This window comes from Scyliorhinus canicula, chromosome 17 (assembly GCF_902713615.1).
Source record: "Scyliorhinus canicula chromosome 17, sScyCan1.1, whole genome shotgun sequence".
Taxonomy (NCBI): Eukaryota; Metazoa; Chordata; class Chondrichthyes; order Carcharhiniformes; family Scyliorhinidae; genus Scyliorhinus; species Scyliorhinus canicula.
Window position 1 is genome coordinate 82,335,177 of NC_052162.1, and position 18,754 is coordinate 82,353,930.

An 18,754-nucleotide genomic window follows, 5' to 3' on the forward strand; every position below is an offset into this window, starting at 1 on the left:
TCATATTGGATTCAAAACGTTAACATCGCCTCTCTCCATAGATACTGCCAGCCCTCCTGAGCTTTTCCAGCATTTTCTGCTTTATTTTACTGAAATTCAATTTTAATTGCACCGTATTTTTCTGATTATTTAAAACTAAGGATCTCTAACAGTTATGAGATTTGGCGACTGAGCTACTTATTCAAAGAATGAAGGTCTTCCCTTCCTTGCTATGAGTGTTTTACTTGTGATGGGTAGCTGAATGAGGCTTCACGGCATTTCTTGAATCAACCACCTGCCTTTAGAGGTGAAGTTAAGCAACATTTATGGAGATTGAGTTCATTCTTTGAGTAGCGTGTGCTCTGATGTGCGCAAATAGGTAACAGAAATAGAAATCTCTTGTCTCGATTAATTCAAAGATTCAGCAAAATGTTTCAGGAAAACACATAACTGAATAACTGGTTTTACCTGACTTTGTCCTCCATTACTAATGCAGTAAACCCTTATTCTATACCATGTACCAGGATTCAGATGATCACAGATATGCTCTCTGATCGGTCCATTGTACACCATGTCCCATTTATTTTCTGAAAAATACAAATCATTAATGTTACTCAAATGACTGACTATTTATAAACTAGACCTGAACTTTTAAGAGGTGTCAGCTATACCTTAATAAGTGGTGGAACTACCTTGATTTTATGAAGTGACAGCACTTCAAAGAATCATAGATTTGATTGATTCTATGAAGTGCTATCACACGCTAAGCCATTTTGGTCAAGACTGTTTTTCATGCAAAAGTAACTGCTGCAAAAAGTTACAAAGTCACAGTTTGTCTGACCGCAGCAGTTACATTAAGTGCAGCAACAGCACCATTTATATTCACTCACACGTATGCACACAGGCCCACTCTTCAGTGATTTCTGCCGCACTAGGACCGCATGGGTACAAGCAGTCATTTGCTCAGGATGTTGCAAAGACCGAATACTAAATTTAAGGATGCACGATGTCCAACAAACCTCTGAAACCTGCTTGCCCTAGAATCAAGCTTGAGCCAGTGCCAAGCACCAGTGATGTGCAAGAACCATGAGTAGAAGATTTAATGCATTGAGACTATGATTTCAAATGTATGCTGATTAGGAAAGCATATATGACCAATTTCATTTTGCAGTGAGGTTAATAATTGGGGGCTATGGATTTAAAGTAACTGGCAGAAGGATTGGACGGAATTGAGAAATGTCCCTATTCAGAGGGTTGTGGGTGTCTGGAACACTGCCTGAAAAAGGTGGTAGAGGCAGGAGCCTTGATCGGATGTGTATTTGAAGTGCTGTAACGGGTGGCACAGTGGTTAGCACTGCTGCCCCACAGTGCCATGGACCCGGGTTCAATTCCAGCCTTGGGACACAGTCCGTGTGAAGTTTGTATATTCTCCCAGTGACTGTGTGGGTTTCCTCCAGGTGCTCTGGTTTCCTCCCACAGTCCAAAGATGTGCAGGTTAGATGGATTGGCCATGATGAATTGCCCCTTAGTGTCCAGGGATGTGTAAGTAGGTTACGGGGAGAGAGCAACATGGGAGTGGACATGGATAGTGTGCTCATTCAAAGGGTCGGTGCAAACCCGATGGGTCGAATGACCTCCTTCTGCATTGTAGGAATTCTATGATTCTATCAGGTTACTATGGACCTTGAGCTGGAAAGTGGGATTAATATACAGAGCCCTTTTTTGGCTGAAACAAACGTGATGGGCAATTGGTCTCATTCTGTCCTGTAAATATTTATGATTCTGTGACTATTATAAGAGATGGGGAGCATTTTCATTACCTAGCCAATATTTCTTCTTCAACCAACAGCATTATACATATTAACTAGACACTGATCTCATTGCTGAGTATGGGACCTTACTGTGACAAACAAGCTGTTTCATTTGCTTACGAAAACAGGAAAGACACAAAAATAATTCATTGGCTGTTTCGCACTTTGGAATCTTCCGAAGATGTGAAAGGCAATATACAAGTGTATATTCTATTCTTCCAAATGAATGATCGAAGATTTAAAAGGTGTGTATATATTAACTAGTGGGCACAACCTCAGACTAAAAGGAAAATCCTTTGAAACAGAAATGAAGAGGAATTTCTTTAGACAAAGTGTGGTGAATCTGTGGAACTCTTTGCCACAGAAGACTGTGGAGGCTAAATTACTGAGTGTCTTTAAGACAGGTTCTTGATTAATAAGGGGATCTGGGATTATGAGGAGAGGGCAGGAGAAAGGGGATGAGAAAATTATCAGCCATGATTGAATGGTGCAGCAGACTCAATGGGCCGAGTGATCTAATTATGTTCCTACGACTTATGGTCTTCAAACTTTAAATATCCAATGGTCATTTGTTATTTTCTTTATTCATTTAGAGGATGTAGGCCAGTATTTATTGCCCATCCCTAGTAGCCCTTCAGAAGGTGGTGGTGACTTGCCTTCTTGAACCGCTGCAGTCGCTGAGGTGAAGGTACACCCATTGTGCTGTTAGGGAGGGAGTTCCAGGATTTTGCCCCAGCAGTAGTGAAGGAACGGCAATATTTTTCCAAGTCAGGGTGGTGAGTGGCTTGGAGGGAAACCTCTAGGTGGTGGGGTTCCCAGGTATCTGCTGCTCTTAATAATAATTAATAATCTTTATTGCCAAATGTGCGACTTAGCTGGTCATAGCCGCAACCGGAAGTCCCTCATTAATAATCTTTATTGTCACAAGTAGGCTTACATTAACGCTCCAATAAAGTTACTGTGAAAAGCCCCTTGTTGCCACATTCCGGCACCTGTTCGGGTACACAGGGGGAGAATTTAGAATGTTCAAATGACCTAACAGCACGTCTTTCGGGATTTGTGGGAGGAAACCGGAGCACCCGGAGGAAACCCACTCAGACACAGGGAGAACGTGCAGACTCCGCACAGACAGTGACCCAAGCCGGGAATCAAACCTGGGACCCTGGCGCTGTGAAGCAGTGCTAACCACGGTGCTACCATGCCGTCAAGTGTCTTGTCCTTCTAAATGGTAGTGGTCGTGGTTTGGAAGGTGCTGTCTAAGGAACCTTGGCGGGGGCAGCAGGGTAGCATGGTGGTTAGCATAAATGCTTCACAGCTCCAGGGTCCCAGGTTCGATTCCCGGCTGGGTCACTGTCTGTGTGGAGTCTGCACGTCCTCCCCCTGTGTGCGTGGGTTTCCTCCGGGTGCTCCGGTTTCCTCCCACAGTCCAAAGATGTGCGGGTTAGGTGGATTGGCCATGCTAAATTGCCCGTAGTGTCCTAATAAAAGTAAGGATAAAGGGGGGTTGTTGGGTTACGGATATAAGGTGGATTCGTGGGTTTGAGTAGGGTGATCATGGCTCGGCACAACATTGAGGGCCGAAGGGCCTGTTCTGTTCTGTGCTGTACTGTTCTATGTTCTATGAGTGCATTTTTTTTAAGATAGTACTCACGGCTGCCACTGTTTGTCGGTGGTGGAGGGTTTAAATGTTTGAGGCAGGAGGAGTAATCAAACAGGCTGCTGTGACCTGGATGGTGTTGAACATCTTGAGTGTTTTTGGATCTATACTCATCTAGGCAAGCGGAGAGTATTCCATTACACTGCTGACTTGTGCCTTGTAGATAGTGGACAGGTTTTGGGGTTTCAGGAGGTGAGTTATTCTCCAAGCCTTTGACCTGCTGTGGTAGCCAAAGTATTAATATAGCTAGTCCAGTTCAGTTTCTGATCAATGATAGCCGCCAGGATGTTGATTGTGGTGAATTCAGCGATGGTAATGCCATTGAATGTCAAGGGGCGATGGTTAGATCCTCTCTTATAGAAGATAGCCATTGCATGAATGTAACTTGCAACTTGTCAGCCCAAGCCTGGATATTGTCCAGGTCTTGCTGCAATTGGACATGGACTGCTTCATTATCTGAGTCATCATGAATGATGCGGAACATTGTGCAGTCATCCCCACTTCTGACCTTACAATGGAAGGTCATTGATAAAGCAGCTGATGATTGTTGGGTCTAGGGAACTACCCTGAGGTAGCAAAACAAAAATAAAGCAACACTGGCTAGAGGCATCATGACAATTTGTTATTGGATACAAATGATGCAAAGGTGATTTTAATTATATGAAATTGCTTTGAAAATCAAAATTTATATCCAATGCCACACTTGGCTGATTTTCATGAATCAAAATTGTTTTCTTCCCAAATTTGCCAAAACATTTATTAAGAGTGCATTTTATTTGTTAACATACATTATTTTTTTAACTACCACAAACATTTACTGGTACCATTTGTGTCCCAGGATCTAGAATATACACATACAAGATTAAGCTCTTATAGCTTTCTTGTGCCATCTTGAAATTAAAACCTTTGGTTTCCTTTTCTTAGCTGGGAAAATGAACAAGGAAACTAGAGCTGTGGTACTGAAGTGGAGAATAAAAACAACTGGGTTTAACTGACATCAGTACCAAACACAAATTTAGCACGAGTCAAAGATAAATAAGTTAATCGCCACATTATACATCTCACCAATCCACAACTAACTAGAATGCAAAATTTGGCAGACAAACATATATTTGAGAAGGCCCAGAGTAAAAGATAGTTTAAAAATCTTACCATTCAATCCCTCTGATAGTTCCAGTACATACTTGGTAATCTCTGCCCCTCCATTGTCTTTTGGAGGCTCTGCAAAAAAAAAAGAAAAAAAAATTGATGACTTAAACATGATTAATATTTCAGAAGGCAAATATACATCTTTTACCCAACTAAAATATGACCAGCAACTTCAGTGTAACTATGATTCTCCTATCACATTTCTGAAACATATTGGACGTAATAGCCAGTAGTCTGGAAGCTTGTTCTTCTACAAGTCACTGAGTTGGATGGATTTTTTAAAATCACAGAAACACATTGTTTTAAGAGGAATGGAACGTCGCTCAGTCTAATATGACATAATGTATTCAGGTGCATGTTAGTTTCATCAAGGCCAAAACCATAAGTTAGGATCTCAGGCAATACACTTTGAAAAAAATTAAAAATTCCTCGGAACTCAAATCATGTGTCACAAGAATGTACAATTCTGATGGGTACATCACAAACATAAATTAAGTTTAGCTTCTCGTTTTAAACCAAGAACATTTCTTTAAATTAAAAAAAATCAGGCAATTTCTGCTATGTTCCTTTCTTCGTTGGAGATTTAAAAAAAATAAATTTAGAGTACCCAATTCATTTTTCCAATTAAGGGGCAATTTAGCGTGTTCAATCCACCTACCTTGTACATCTTTGGGTTGTGGGGGCGAAACCCACGGGGAGAATGTGCAAACAGTGACAGTGACCCAGAGCCGGGATCAAACCTGGGATCTCGGCGCCGTGAGACTGCAGATGGTTAGAGATTTTGAATAAGTTTTGAGCAAGTGTAAATTGCATTTCCTTTTAACGATTTTCCAAGATTGACTGATACAGTTCCTTAACTGGAATATCTAGTTAGAAAGGACCATTTGTATGGATCTGACATTAAACCGTAAAACATGATGAATTAATTTGCACTAAATCTCTTTATCTCTTGGTAGTATAAAGCATTGTTAAAGATTGAGCTAAAATTAATTGGTTTAATTTTAAGGAATTTACCAACAATCCTTCTCCAAACATCAATGAAGCTGTAGTCCTTTCAGAATTTGAGTTTTTTAATTAGGACTATCTGCTGATTGCTTATTTCAGGTAGTCTTGTAAATATTTAACATGCACACACATTTGGTATCTACAAAATGCTATAATTAATGTCTTGTTTATGACGCCCACTCCTTGTACAAGTTGGTCTGTTGTGTCACATTTTTTTGATTCATGGTTTGTACGCAAGTACCTATAATGGGAAAAACCTGCGTCAACATTTTATAATGGGAAACCTCTGTTAACAAAATTTATTGGCAGTTCTTTCAATTTTTTAATGCAAGTCTTCGAACAGTAGGTGGTGCTTTTGCATCAACTCTGATTTATCCCAACTCCTATGCCTTGCTTTCTATATAACCCAACATTGGAAACAAATTGAAATTCGTCTGCCTGTCTGGATCAGCTTCTGCCTGTCTGGATCAGCCTTGGAACATGCTCCCTTTGCTGTCTGACCTAATTCCTCATCTAGTACCGTTAAAATTACCCGGCTCCAAAGATGTGCTCCTTCTTTCTGCCTCACCCCACAGATTTGACCTGTCAGCTTCCAACCCGACATCTTACCAACTTTGCAACACACTGAGCTCTGCCAGTTCTCAGTGCAGCTCTCTGATTACTTGCCTCTATTTTAATTCCTTGTCCCGCTCTGAAGCTTAATCCACCCCAAATCCACCACCAACCATCAGCTAATTTTAGTTTTCAATTTCTGCTTTTGCTCGATGTTCTTTTTCTTGATATTTCCTGGTGTATATTTTTTTTAGCCTCCCTTCTTTGGCTGTATTTTTCTGAAATTCCCAATCCTGTTTAATGCTCCACTTTCCTCATGATGGGGCTTTGTTTTGAATTCCCTCTTTCTTAAATCACCAAGTTGCTAGCTAGGTTTTTTCATGATAATGTAATAAAATTCCCTCTAATTAAATCCTATTCCTCACATGTTTGCCATTTTTTTCTTCCATTAATATCTTCGACCCTGAATGCAGATGCTACCTCCACTATTTCTGTTCCTAATCACTTCGTCTCAAAGTCTTTGAAATCCTGAATGCTTTCCTTACAGATATCCATACTTTTTCAATCCATAAAAAAATTATCCCCCCCAAATCACTGTACAATGTAACAAATGCTACTCCAAAAGAACTACTCTCACCCACTTGGGGGAATCACACAAGAAATCACTTACAAACCAGCAGATCTTGGAGGGCATATTCGTTAAAGGAACATTAAAAAGTGTGACATCTGGAACAGTCACCAGACGTACATGCTACATCCATGACTTGGACACTTTTAAAAAGGGCAAAAATGCACACCTCATCTGACGAAAAAAACGAAGAGGGGAAAAACTGGCGCAGGTCATGTTCTATCATTTACAGGCGTGTAAACAAATTGTGAAAATATCAATAAGGAAGCCTGAAATAATATATCGGAGCATGAAAACAGCGTAACATTTAGTTACCATTTCATTCGATGCTCCCAGTGCTTTCTTCGTATTTTCTACACAAACTAAACAGCCGTACCGGCACTGGCAACAGATCAGCTATTGCTTTTTCTGCAGCATGAAATTTTTTTAAAAAGCGAATAACCATAAGATTGGGAAACAGTAATTCTTAGTGAGACAACATTTGAAAGTGTATGAAATTATTTATAAAAGAAGCTCTGCTGCTTCGACTATGCTTACAGACTATAATCCAACTGAATGAAACGGGCTCCAGAAAAGGAGTAAAAGTTTGCTAGTTCCAGGTCTTTGGAGATTAGGCCTCAGGAGGCAAAAGCAATGTCAGTAAAAGAAGCAAGGAAAATGGTTTGGGTAAACGGAGAGCTTCTTTTATGAATTGTTCAAATTTGTGTGCATTTGTGTAACTGAAAAAATAAGATGGAGACATATTCTTTTAAAAAAAAAACTTTTTTTGTGCAATTCTATTTTCAATGTCTGCTGCTTTGTCAAATTATAGTTTTTGCAGTTGCTTATTACTGCTTCATCGTACACTCCTGAAGAGGTGAGTGCTATCTTCCGTGGTTGCCCCTTTTTTTCCCCCCAAAGGATTTACTTGAGACACTTGCAAGTGACATAAAGCTCGCATCTTCTACTGATGCAGATGTTGCAAAGTGGCAACATGCACACGATTCAATAAAAGCTACACAGTTTGGAGAACAAAAAGCACAATTTTAATTATAGGAATTCATTGCAATGAGTTGTTTTCACAATGGGCTGCATTATTGCATCACATCAGATTTGGCTTACCCCACACAGCCTTTAAACTGTATGCATGAACTTTTCCCTTCATGCTTGGTTTACTCGGTGGTCCAGGCTTATCAGGACATGTGCAATATTTCACAACCGCACTGGGGTTACTTTTGCCTTCACTATTACAGGCAAATACCTGCATATTAATGAAAAGAAAATCAAGTTAATTTCAACTCAAGTTTAAACAGGATAATTTTTAAGAGCATGCAAGAAGAAAAACATGACACTTCAGCACACAGTTCCTGTATCCCCATGGAGACAGATCAAACATTGGCCTGTATTTTCCACTGGGGGGAGGTGTCGAGTGAGGGGTGGGGAATGACGATGTATTCGCTTTCATTGCCCCTCTGAAATGGGCCAACTTCAGGATGTGGTGTATGCGTAAATTAGCAGAAATCCACGTTGTGGCCTGCCACTCCATCCTCCAGGTTGAAAGTTACCCGATTCTACACCCAACACTCACTTAAATGATTTACAAACTTCCTCTTTTCCATTCTCTCATTGCTGTAACTGGGATTTAACAACAGAATTGGCCCCCAATTGTTTTTATATTCTGGGAGCATCACATGTCCCGATTAACTCCATTTTTAAAAACTATTTTAAAATTTAAAACAATTTTCAGACTATTTCAGCTTCTACCTTCACTCCATGTCCACATTCCAGTCTTTAATTTGCCCTATTTAAAAAAATAATTTTATTTCTACTGCTTTTCCTCTCCTGATTAGGGCATCTGTGTCAGCCATGATGACTGATAAAATGCTACGGTCAGCAATTCTTTTCAACTAATAATTTTGATACACTCTCAAGACTACTCCCCAGGTAGTGGATACTTGTTTCAGTCTCTTAATACTAGGTTGGCATCCAGTAAGGAATTTGCATCCAATGGAAGTGAAGTGACCCCCTCCCATTCAGATCCACCTACCATGGGCCCAGCAAACAGGAAACTCCAACTTCAGTCTTTGATACTGGATTGGCATTAAGGGGAGAGCTTCCATTTGAGTGAAATGGAGTAGTGTGGTGAGAGACTCTATCTCTCCAGGTAGGGAGTTCAGAGTCAGACTGATGACTGGTTTCTTTTTAAAAAAATAGATTTTATTGCAGTAACAGCCCTGGACAGAGTCTGTGGATTGTAAAAACAGCCTCTTGTACCATAAGCCACTGAAGAGAAACAGTGAGACAAGTAGCAACGAGTGCAACAAAGTATCAAAAAGAGTTGAATCCCACCCCTTCTAATCCTGAAATTCCACATAAGCGGCTGCCCTCCAATATCCCACTGAAGTGGTTATTCATGATTCTTGAGCCTCAGCAAGTATCAGACAATTCAACTACAGTAAGATGCACAAGATGTGATGTAGCAATAATACATCATACTTTAACACAGGTGTGCTGGATAATACCACGTAGATATACGGCAACATGGTGGCACTGTGGTTAGCAATGCTGTCTCTCAGCGCCAGAGACCCATGATCGATTCTGACCTTGGGTGGCTGTGTGAGTTTGCACTTCTCCTCAAGTCTGCGCTAGTTTCCTCCGGGTGTTCTGGTTTCTTCATAGTCCAAAGATATGCAGAATAAGTGGATTGGCAATGTTAAATTGCCTCTTTGTGTCTAAGGATGTGCAGACTTGGGGATACAGGGGGATAGGGCACAGGAATGGGCCCAGGAAAGGTGCTCTTTCAGAGGGTGGGTGAAGATCTGAAGGGCCAAATGGCCTCCTTCTGCACTGTAGGGATTTTATGGACTCCCTGTTTGATTCTTTTCCTCCCTCATTTGGGAACCAACACCATTTATCATCTGAATCCATGGGCTACACATCGGTTAGCACTGTTGCTTCACAGCACCAGGGTCCCGGGTTCAATTCGTGTTTGGGTCACTGTCTATGCGGAGTCTGCACGTTCTCCCCGTGTCTGCATGCATTTCTTCCGGGTACTCCGATTTCCTCCCACAAGTCCCCAAAGATGTGCTGGTTAGGTGAATTGGACATTATGAATTCTCCCTTTGTGTACCTGAACAGGCTCCGGAGTGTGGCAATGAGGGTATTTTCACAGTAACTTCATTGCAGTCTTCATGTAAGCCTACTTATTATGGTTATTAACTCAATCAAAAGTGCAAAGTCATATTAAAAGAAAAAATAAGCCATGAATAAGCAAATAGCACTTACTCTGTAATTGAAGGAGCTACTCCGTCTGAGATTTTTTAAAGTGCAAGCGAGCTCATCACCGTTGTATTTTGCCTTAAAACCATAACCCTATAAAATATTTAAAATGTAATTGAAAACAATTTTGCAAGTTAAATATGCAATTTGTGAGTCACAGCAGTATTGTGCAAAAAAACTTCTGAAAAAGTATCAAAATTCCCTTTTGTTCTACCCATTTTACTTACAATAACTGCTTATGGAAACCAGCCAAAAATAACAGTGATTAACAAACCAGAAATTATCACATTTCCTCCACCGGGACATGCATTTCAACTAGGATAGTTTGCCGTTTGAAAATGTGCTGTCCATAATTGGTCAGAGGTTAGCAATTTCCACGTGCCAAATCTCTGCCCATATCCAATAGCAATCTGTACAAGACAAATTGCTATTCACGAGATAGAAAACATCTGAAACACAGGTTAGCCCTGGCCGAAATGGAACAGACCCGAGGGGCTGAATGACCTGCTTTTGTTCCTAAATCCATGCAGTTTAAGACAACGAGAAAGATTTAAAATGACAATTCAAAGCACTTTTGTTACTTTTTTGACTTAATGGTTTTACAGTTCACCACAATAAGTTACACTACAGATTGTACACACATTGCAAGGTCAACATACATTTATATACAGAAGAATGAACTTCCAATTGTTTATAAGTTCACGTCCTCAGGACATCCTAAAGAACTTCATCCCAAAGAACAAGGTTATACAAAGCAACTCAAATTGTAGATTTCAGTGCAAAATGTTGGCCATTAGTTTGGGGGAATCACCAACTCTTATTTAATTAGTGCAGTAAGCAGATGGACAGATCTCCACATACCACCTTTCTGAAAAATTTGCATATCCGACACTGTTGCACTCTTGTAGTTGTGGACATTTGGATTATGTGCTTAAATCCTATCACGATTGTAAGCTTCTAAACACCTAACTGAGAGATGGCTCCCAATAGTGAGGCTGAATATGCATGGAATGGTTTTCGTACTTAGTGCATTGCTTGTCAGTAATCTGTGAATACCACAAGCAATCCATGTCAATAGAGTGCCTTCGTTTGGTTGAGTTACAGTGAATGTACCGATTCTAAAATGTTACATTTTCTGGGTTTAAAAAAAAATTATTTTAACTAGGGATGTGGGCGTTGCTGGTTAGTCCAGAACATATTGCAACAAGTAATATAGTGGAATATGATTCAATACTGTTAGGTATCTGGGAATACATCCTGCTGGTTGAATGTCACGTGATGTGTAGTGACGTCAACAGTGTGTTTGCATGGTCTTTGGGCAGAACACCAACTTGATTGTATTGAGCAACACTCCTAACTAAACCTCTCATCGTGTTTTACAAAAATCCAGAGCGTGGGCACCTCCATACCTTTTCTCTTTGCAGCAACAAAGAAACATAACAAATACTATAAGTGCCCATATCTTACTTTCTCAAACAGATTAAAATTACTTAATAAATATATCTTAAAATCTCTTACTGAACTCTCATCTTCCATTTCCAGGATGTATGTAATGGACTCATCACATGAAACACCACTGGGTCTATCCCACTCCAATGACATCCATGTGACACCTGCACGAATTAGGTGAGGAGCAGCTGGCGAAGGTGGAACACTGCCTGCTGTGTAATACTGTACTGTTTCACTGAGATCACTAGTGGAAGAACCAAAATATAAATAATTAAAGTGTAATGCAAGAAGCTCACAATTTATTATTGCAAGTATCAGGGCAGCTGAACATGCGAACAATGGTTGGCCCTCCATGGGAAGGCACTAGAAATAAGAGACATTAGAATGTGATCTTCCCAGCACCCTAGGCACACAATGCAAAAGTCAGCTTCCACAAGTAATGGCATTTTCTATCAACTAAAACATCGCTCAGTATGGGACAATGTGCCTCATGATGCACAGCTTGGCCTTTTCAATTGAGCTTTTGAGTAGAAATCTACAAATGGCTATCATACACCCTTGATCACCCTGATGGATGGAAAAACATGACGATAAGACTTTGTAGCTAGTATAACAACCAACAGAAGGGGTTTGTTACAGAACATAAGCATTAAATGAATCAAGGATTTGGGGATAAAGGAGAGAGTGGAATTGAAGCTTATGCTTGATTGTATTGATGGTCTTCTATTCTTTAAGTCTTTACGCAAGAAAACATCAGTAGATAAAAATAACGATCCTTAATTCTCACTAATATTGTCAAACAGTTCTGGAGAATGTAAAAAAAGCAAGACTGTTCGATAATTTCATTTAGAACTAGAGCAGATGCCACTGTAAAAGAGGATGGTACGTGACAATACATGTTATCACATAACTTTAGCGCCTTCTCCCCAGGACCTGGTTTTAAAAAAGCAGCTATAGATACATCAGATTTTCCCATTCTCAGTGAATATATTTCGAAGTAAGGTTACCTACCTCAGTCCAATTTCATTTTTAGCTGCTAGCCTGAACGTATATCCTACTGATGGGGACAATTTAGTCAACTTGTACTGCTTCTGATGTCCAAAGTAACATTCCTTGAAAGGGGTTTGTTTTCCCTACGTGAAGAAGGTTTATTGCAGTTAATTCTTATTGAGCCATTAAATACCAGCTACTGACAATTTACTACCACAGTGTTATCTGCACCATGACATTTTGATCCTTTAATAAGGAGAACTGTCATTTAAAGACAATACAAGGAAAACACTCACCTCATCCCATTCTAAAAGATAACTGGAGATTTTAGAACCACCATCATTGGGTGCCTGCAGCAAAAATTAAAATAGATTAAAGGTGTTATTAGTTTTCTGTACATCACTGGATTTATTAGCGTGCTAGCATGCTATTTTTGCTGCTGTACACTAATACAAACATTCTCTGCAGATTATATTGTTCCCTGTGGGTTACTTATACCATGTTCTGAAAATTACATTTGGGGTCCTGGGAATGTTTGCACAAGAGCCTCTTGAGTGTTAACATTTCGCAGGAAGCACCGCACAACACCTCCGCAGCCACCCCCACTAGACCCTACTCCTCTCCTACAGAAGTCAAAGCATCAAAAAATTATTTGCTGATAGATCTAGCAATTCATACCTTCCACTGCAGGTTCAGACTGTTTTTGGTCCTATTAATTAGTTTTGGTGCAGCAGGAGAATCGGGTTTACCGATTTCTGTTGTAAAGCTTGCCGCTTCTGAAGCAGACCCTCTCACAGAATTGCAATTTGCTGAAACTCTATGAAAAAAACACAGCTGTTAAGAGGGTAAAGCAGAAACCTCCTTTCTCTTGTAACAATCCATAAGAAAATTTATTATGCTCATTTTAAATGATATCGGTATGAATCAGTACCTAACGTGGTAATCTGTGGCCGGTCGCAGTTCGGATAAAGTAACTGTTGTTTCTTCTCCTCTGAAATTAAGAAACATATCTTAAGTTGAACTTTCTCACTCTTGCTGAAAACAACAATTTGCACTGATATGGCACCCAAAGGAGCATTCTAAAGCAAAATTAGAAACTGAGCCACACTGAAATATTAGGGCAGTAAAACTAAGGCTTGGCCAAAGGAGGTTTAAATGGGTGCGCCATAAAGAAGGAAAGAGAATTAGAGAGGTGGCGGGGTTTAGGGAGGGAGCTTCAGAGCTTAGGATCCATGTTCCCACTAATTTCTGTTTGCAGTACAAAGCCTGTTTGTTGCATTGTGCAATCTTTTTTTTAAAGCCCTAGTCGACACATTCCTGTGTTCAGGTACACAGAGGAAGAATTCAGAATGTCCAAATTACCTAATAGCATGACTTTCGGGATGTGGGAGGAAACCGGAGCACCCGGAGGAAACCCACACAGACACGGGGAGAACGTGCAGACTCCACACAGTGACCCAACCCGGGAATTGAACCTGGGACCATGGCGCTGTGAAGCCATAGTGCTAACCACTATTTTACCGTTTAGCCCCCATTGTGCAATCTTTACGATTTCGGCGTAGCTGCTTATCGGGCACATTTTAAAGTCAATGTTATTTACGTGGCTGTTTTTTTCCCTGCAAAGTAGAATGCTGAATAGCTTACAGGGAAAAGTGCTAAGGATTGTAACTGCTGAAGGCATGACCACCAGTGGTGTGATGATTAAAATCTGAGTATTAATTGGAAAAAAAAATTTTTTTAATTAAGGATTTGTTTGACCAAAAGCCAATATAGGTCAGACAGTGCACGAGTGAAGGGTGAACAATTAGTCAAGGACAGCAGAGTTTTGGATGACCTTAAGTTTATGGGGTTAGAATTTGGGAGCCCAATCGGAATATGTCAGAATAGTCCATTCTCAATGTAACAAAGGCATAGGTACAGGTTTCATCAGCTGATGATTTGACGTGGGTGTGGTACATCATGGAGGGGGAAATAAGCGGTCTTGGTGATGGTGCAGATTTGTAGTTAGAGTAAATAGCAAATATTTCCTCGCATTCCATATCAAAATTGTAAATATCATGTATCTACCACCGTGCCACAGGAATTATAATGTTCCACTGTATGATTACTTCCAAAAGAAAACCCCAGTTTTTTTCCTATAATAATAAAAATATGGCAAAATATGTGATAACGGATCCATAGCCCAAAAACTGTCACACAAAGAACCTCCCTCCTCTGCTCGCCATTGGTTTTTCCACTTTATTGTCTGCTCCTACTGGTCATATCACTGAAACATACAAGATTCCGAAGGGGCTAGAAAGCATGGAACTGAAAGGTGGTTTCCCCTGAGGAATCTAGAACAGGGAGCACAGTCTCAGAATAATAGATCATAGAATTTACAGTGCAGAAGGAGGCCATTCGGCCCATCGAGTCTGCACCGGCCCTTATAAAGGGCACTCTACACAAGCCCACGTATCTACACTATCCCAGTAACCCCCACTTACACTTTTTGGACACTAAGGGCAATTTAGCATGGCCAATCCACCTAACCCGCACATCTTTGGACCGTGGGAGGAAACCCACGCAGACACGGGGAGAATGTGCAGACTCCACACAGACAGTGACCCATCCGGGAATCGAACCTGGGATCCTGGAGCTGTGAAGCAACTGTGCTAACCACTATGATACTGTGTTGCCTCTGACAATCATTTAGATTGAGATGAGGAGAAATTTCCTCACTCAAAGGATTGTGAATTTTTGGAATTCGCTATTTAAGGACTCCATTGTGAGAAAGACAGATTTTTGTCTTCTTGGGGAATGAAGGGATGTGGGAAGCAGGTGGGAAAGTGGCACTGAAGGGCAGCATGGTAGCACAAGTGGATAGCACTGTGGCTTGACAATGCCAGGGTCCCAGGTTCAATTCCCCGCTGGGTCACTGTCTGTGTCTGTCTGTGCGGAGTCTGCACATTCTCCTTGTGTCTGCGTGGGTTTCCTCCGGGTGTTCCGGTTTTCACCCACATTCCAAAGACCTGCAGGTAAGGTGGATTGGCCATGATAAATTGCCCTTAGTGACCAAAAAGGTTAGGAGGGGTTATTGGGATAGGGTCAAAGTGAGGGCTTAAGTGGGTTGGTGCAGACTCGATGGGCCGAATGGCCTCCTTCTGCACTCTATGTTCTATGAAGCCAAACATCCGCCATGATTGTAACAAGGCAGAGCTGGCTTCCGGCTGTTTGGTCTACTCCACCAGCTTTTTTCTCAGTTCTTACTCCTTGTTATTGTATTTCTGCTCCTGACTCTCTGTAGAGAACCAAGAAGCCCTCACACACCCCAACAAACCTGTAAGCACTTGAGCAACAATCTGCTGTTTCTATTTCCCAGTCACCCTCTTCATCCTCAGTCCTATCTCTTCCCTGTCTTTGTTTGCTCCAGCAAGACTATATTCCCCAGTGTCAGTATCTATGTGAAACTCAACACCCACAATTCCAAACAGACTTAATGTGAGCTCCACTCGGTTAAAACTGTGACAATGGTGAAGTAATGTCACTTGACTCGGCTGTGGAAATGTAATGCTACGACCTCCATGTTAATAATCCAGAGGCAGTTTCATTTTATGAATATTGATCATTCCAGTTCAGTTCTTGGATTTGGTGGAAAGGTGAATTCTTTACCCAGTATCCAGAGCGGCAGAGAAGCCCTTCAATCCATGGGATCAGGTTGTGCAAGCATTCAGGGTATACCCCATATTTTCACTTGCAAACAAAATTGGTACATTGAGGTTGCCTGTTGTTCATGAAGGGTCTGCAATTTCAAGGCAAAACTTGGATCTTTTACAAAGTAAATTATTTGGAAACTCAATAAGTGCCTATTTGTAAAGGTTTTATTATATAAATACTCTGTACCACAATTAGAGCTTTATTTGCCAGTCACAAAGTATACTTAGCAAATTTAATTTGTCCTTTTTAAAAATCCATTTTAAGACTGTACAAAATTTGCAAAAGGGACTAGGACTAAATGAACACCTGGGAGTCCAGCTCCACAATTTGTGTGCCTTATTGGTTAAGAGCTATGATTTAAAATATGTGTTTAGCGTACAGCTTGATTTCGAAATTTGTCTTTTCACACCTGGGTTCAAAGTTCGTCCAAGCTTTGGATCCAGTTCCTCTGGTTCAGAGACATTGGGCTATGGCAGTCTCAGTCTTGTGCTTAACTAAATGCAAATATCGCCACAGTCCTAGAGGACCATAGGCTGCTCTCCCCTTTGAGAGCTGATCGGTGGTGGTTTAAATGAGGGTTACCACACCTTAGGAGAGGGGAAAGGTTGAAAATAATAATTATTTTTTTATAAATTTAGAGTACCTAATTAATTTTTTCCAATTAAGGGGCAATTTAGCGTGGCCAATCCACCTACCCTGCACATCTTTGGGTTGTGGGGCTGAAACCCACCCAAACACGGGGAGAATATGCAAACTCCACACGGACAGTGATCCAAAGCCAGGATCGAAACGTGGCGCCATGAAGCAGTAGTGCTAACCACTGCGGCGCCCAGGGGCCTTCAAGAATAACCTGAGCGGGTATGGAAATTGAACCCGTGCTGTCGGCGTCACTCCGCATCACGAATCATCCATTCAGCCAACTGAGCTAGCCAACCCCCCTACTGAGGATGTCAGGAATGGTGCGTAACAATATGGTAATTGCTCGCTTAGGTCGTAAAACACCTGGTCTTCCATGCATTATGCTAGCAAGGAATGAGTTTTAGTTTTAGTTTGCAGTATACCTGGTCTTCCATGCATTGTACTAGCACGGAATGAGTTTGAGTTTGCAGTTGCCACAGGGTGCCGAAGTGACATTGTAATCAGTACACATAAAATGAAAACAATACAAAAAGAATCAAACGGACATACTTACAAATAAACCACTTTGAATTTTCCATTTTTTCCACTGTTAGATATTGTAACTTCATAATCGCAGCTTGCTGGTAACTGATCAGCATTATCTTCCTCCCCCACTGAACTCGAGGGTGGATTCCAGGACAAGACAGCTGATTTTTCTTTAATTTCAGACACCTGGAGTCAAAAGTACAGTTAAACATGAACACCAGAATAGGATAGCAGCTTCAACAGCAGTGACAATCAGCACCATCTTGCATTTATATTGTGTCTTTCAAAAGTAGAAAAATATAACACACTATTTTGGGGCATAATCAAACAGCAATGGTCACAGAACCAAATGAGGAGATATTTAGTTGAGCAAAAGCTCAGTGAAAGAAAAAGGAGGTTGGGAGGTTTAGGGAGGATATCCCAGAGTGCATGGCCATTAACGGTGGTGCGAAGGCAGAAGGACAAGTGTAAAGCTCCCCGAGAAAGTGCAGGGCTGGAAGGGATCACAAAGACAGGGAAGGGAAAGGCTGCAGAGGTATTAAGCACAAGAATGAGAAATTTAAATGAGGCTGTGGAGAACGTCAACAGCAGATCAGCTGAGACAGGGGCAGAGGCACGTGATGGTAGAGGCCAAAGTAGGAGGTATGTGTGTTGAAGAGGATATTAAGTCAGAAGCTCATCTCATCATTCAATAGAATGCTAGGTTTGTGAAAGGTTCGATTCGACCTAAGAAAATGGCATTGGAAGGGGTTGGAGTCCGAGGTAAAAGGACACTCTGCGGGTAAGGATGAAAACTTTCTCTTCAGCCTTACCAACTCTTAATTAGAGGAAACTGTGTTTCATGTACATGTAGGGTCATAGCGGGGTCAATTTGCATAAATTCAGTTTACACATGCAAGGTGCCCTCGTCTATGGATCATGTTGCTAATGGGAAGCATTCAAATGCGCAAGAGCAGGAGATGAAGAATAGTTCCTTGAATGAGTCTACACTTGTTATGAGTCAGGGTTTAGAGAACCCCAAAGTGTATCATGGAGTTCACCTGACCCACAACTTTTAATAGATTGTGGTATGGGGAGCACACGGCCCACTCTACAGGTGTGGTACAGCAGAAATGGAAATGTATTTTTTAAAGCAAAACAAATGTTTATTATGAACTCAAGGTAACCTTTTTAAAACATAGTGAACATCTTAGCAACCATTAATTCAAATACAACCCCCAAAGAATACAATACTAAGTAATCCTTAAAATGTCCTTTAACATCCATAAGACTTAAAACAAAACCTTTCAACAGAAGCATATCAGGTTAAAGTCACTACTGAGAGCAGTTATTAGTTTTAAATCACCCAAGGATCGATTTACAGTTTTTAGATTACAGAGACACTCTAATACACCTTCTGGCAGCTATCCAGCTCTGAAA

The 18,754-nt window shown here is 40.9% G+C and overlaps 1 protein-coding gene across 1 annotated transcript in view; it reads right to left on the reverse strand.

Moving 5' to 3' along the window:
- Positions 1-18,754, reverse strand: part of LOC119951342 (fibronectin type-III domain-containing protein 3a-like) — a 156,401-nt gene that overhangs the window by 23,665 nt on the left and 113,982 nt on the right. Inside the window, exons 8-17 of the mRNA XM_038774469.1 lie at positions 17,364-17,521; positions 13,410-13,469; positions 13,157-13,295; positions 12,775-12,828; positions 12,500-12,621; positions 11,558-11,732; positions 10,046-10,132; positions 7,883-8,021; positions 4,600-4,668; positions 448-566 (exon numbers count right to left, since the gene is read on the reverse strand). Coding sequence (XP_038630397.1) covers positions 448-566; positions 4,600-4,668; positions 7,883-8,021; positions 10,046-10,132; positions 11,558-11,732; positions 12,500-12,621; positions 12,775-12,828; positions 13,157-13,295; positions 13,410-13,469; positions 17,364-17,521 — 1,122 coding nt within the window. The remainder of the gene's footprint in view (positions 1-447; positions 567-4,599; positions 4,669-7,882; positions 8,022-10,045; positions 10,133-11,557; positions 11,733-12,499; positions 12,622-12,774; positions 12,829-13,156; positions 13,296-13,409; positions 13,470-17,363; positions 17,522-18,754) is intronic.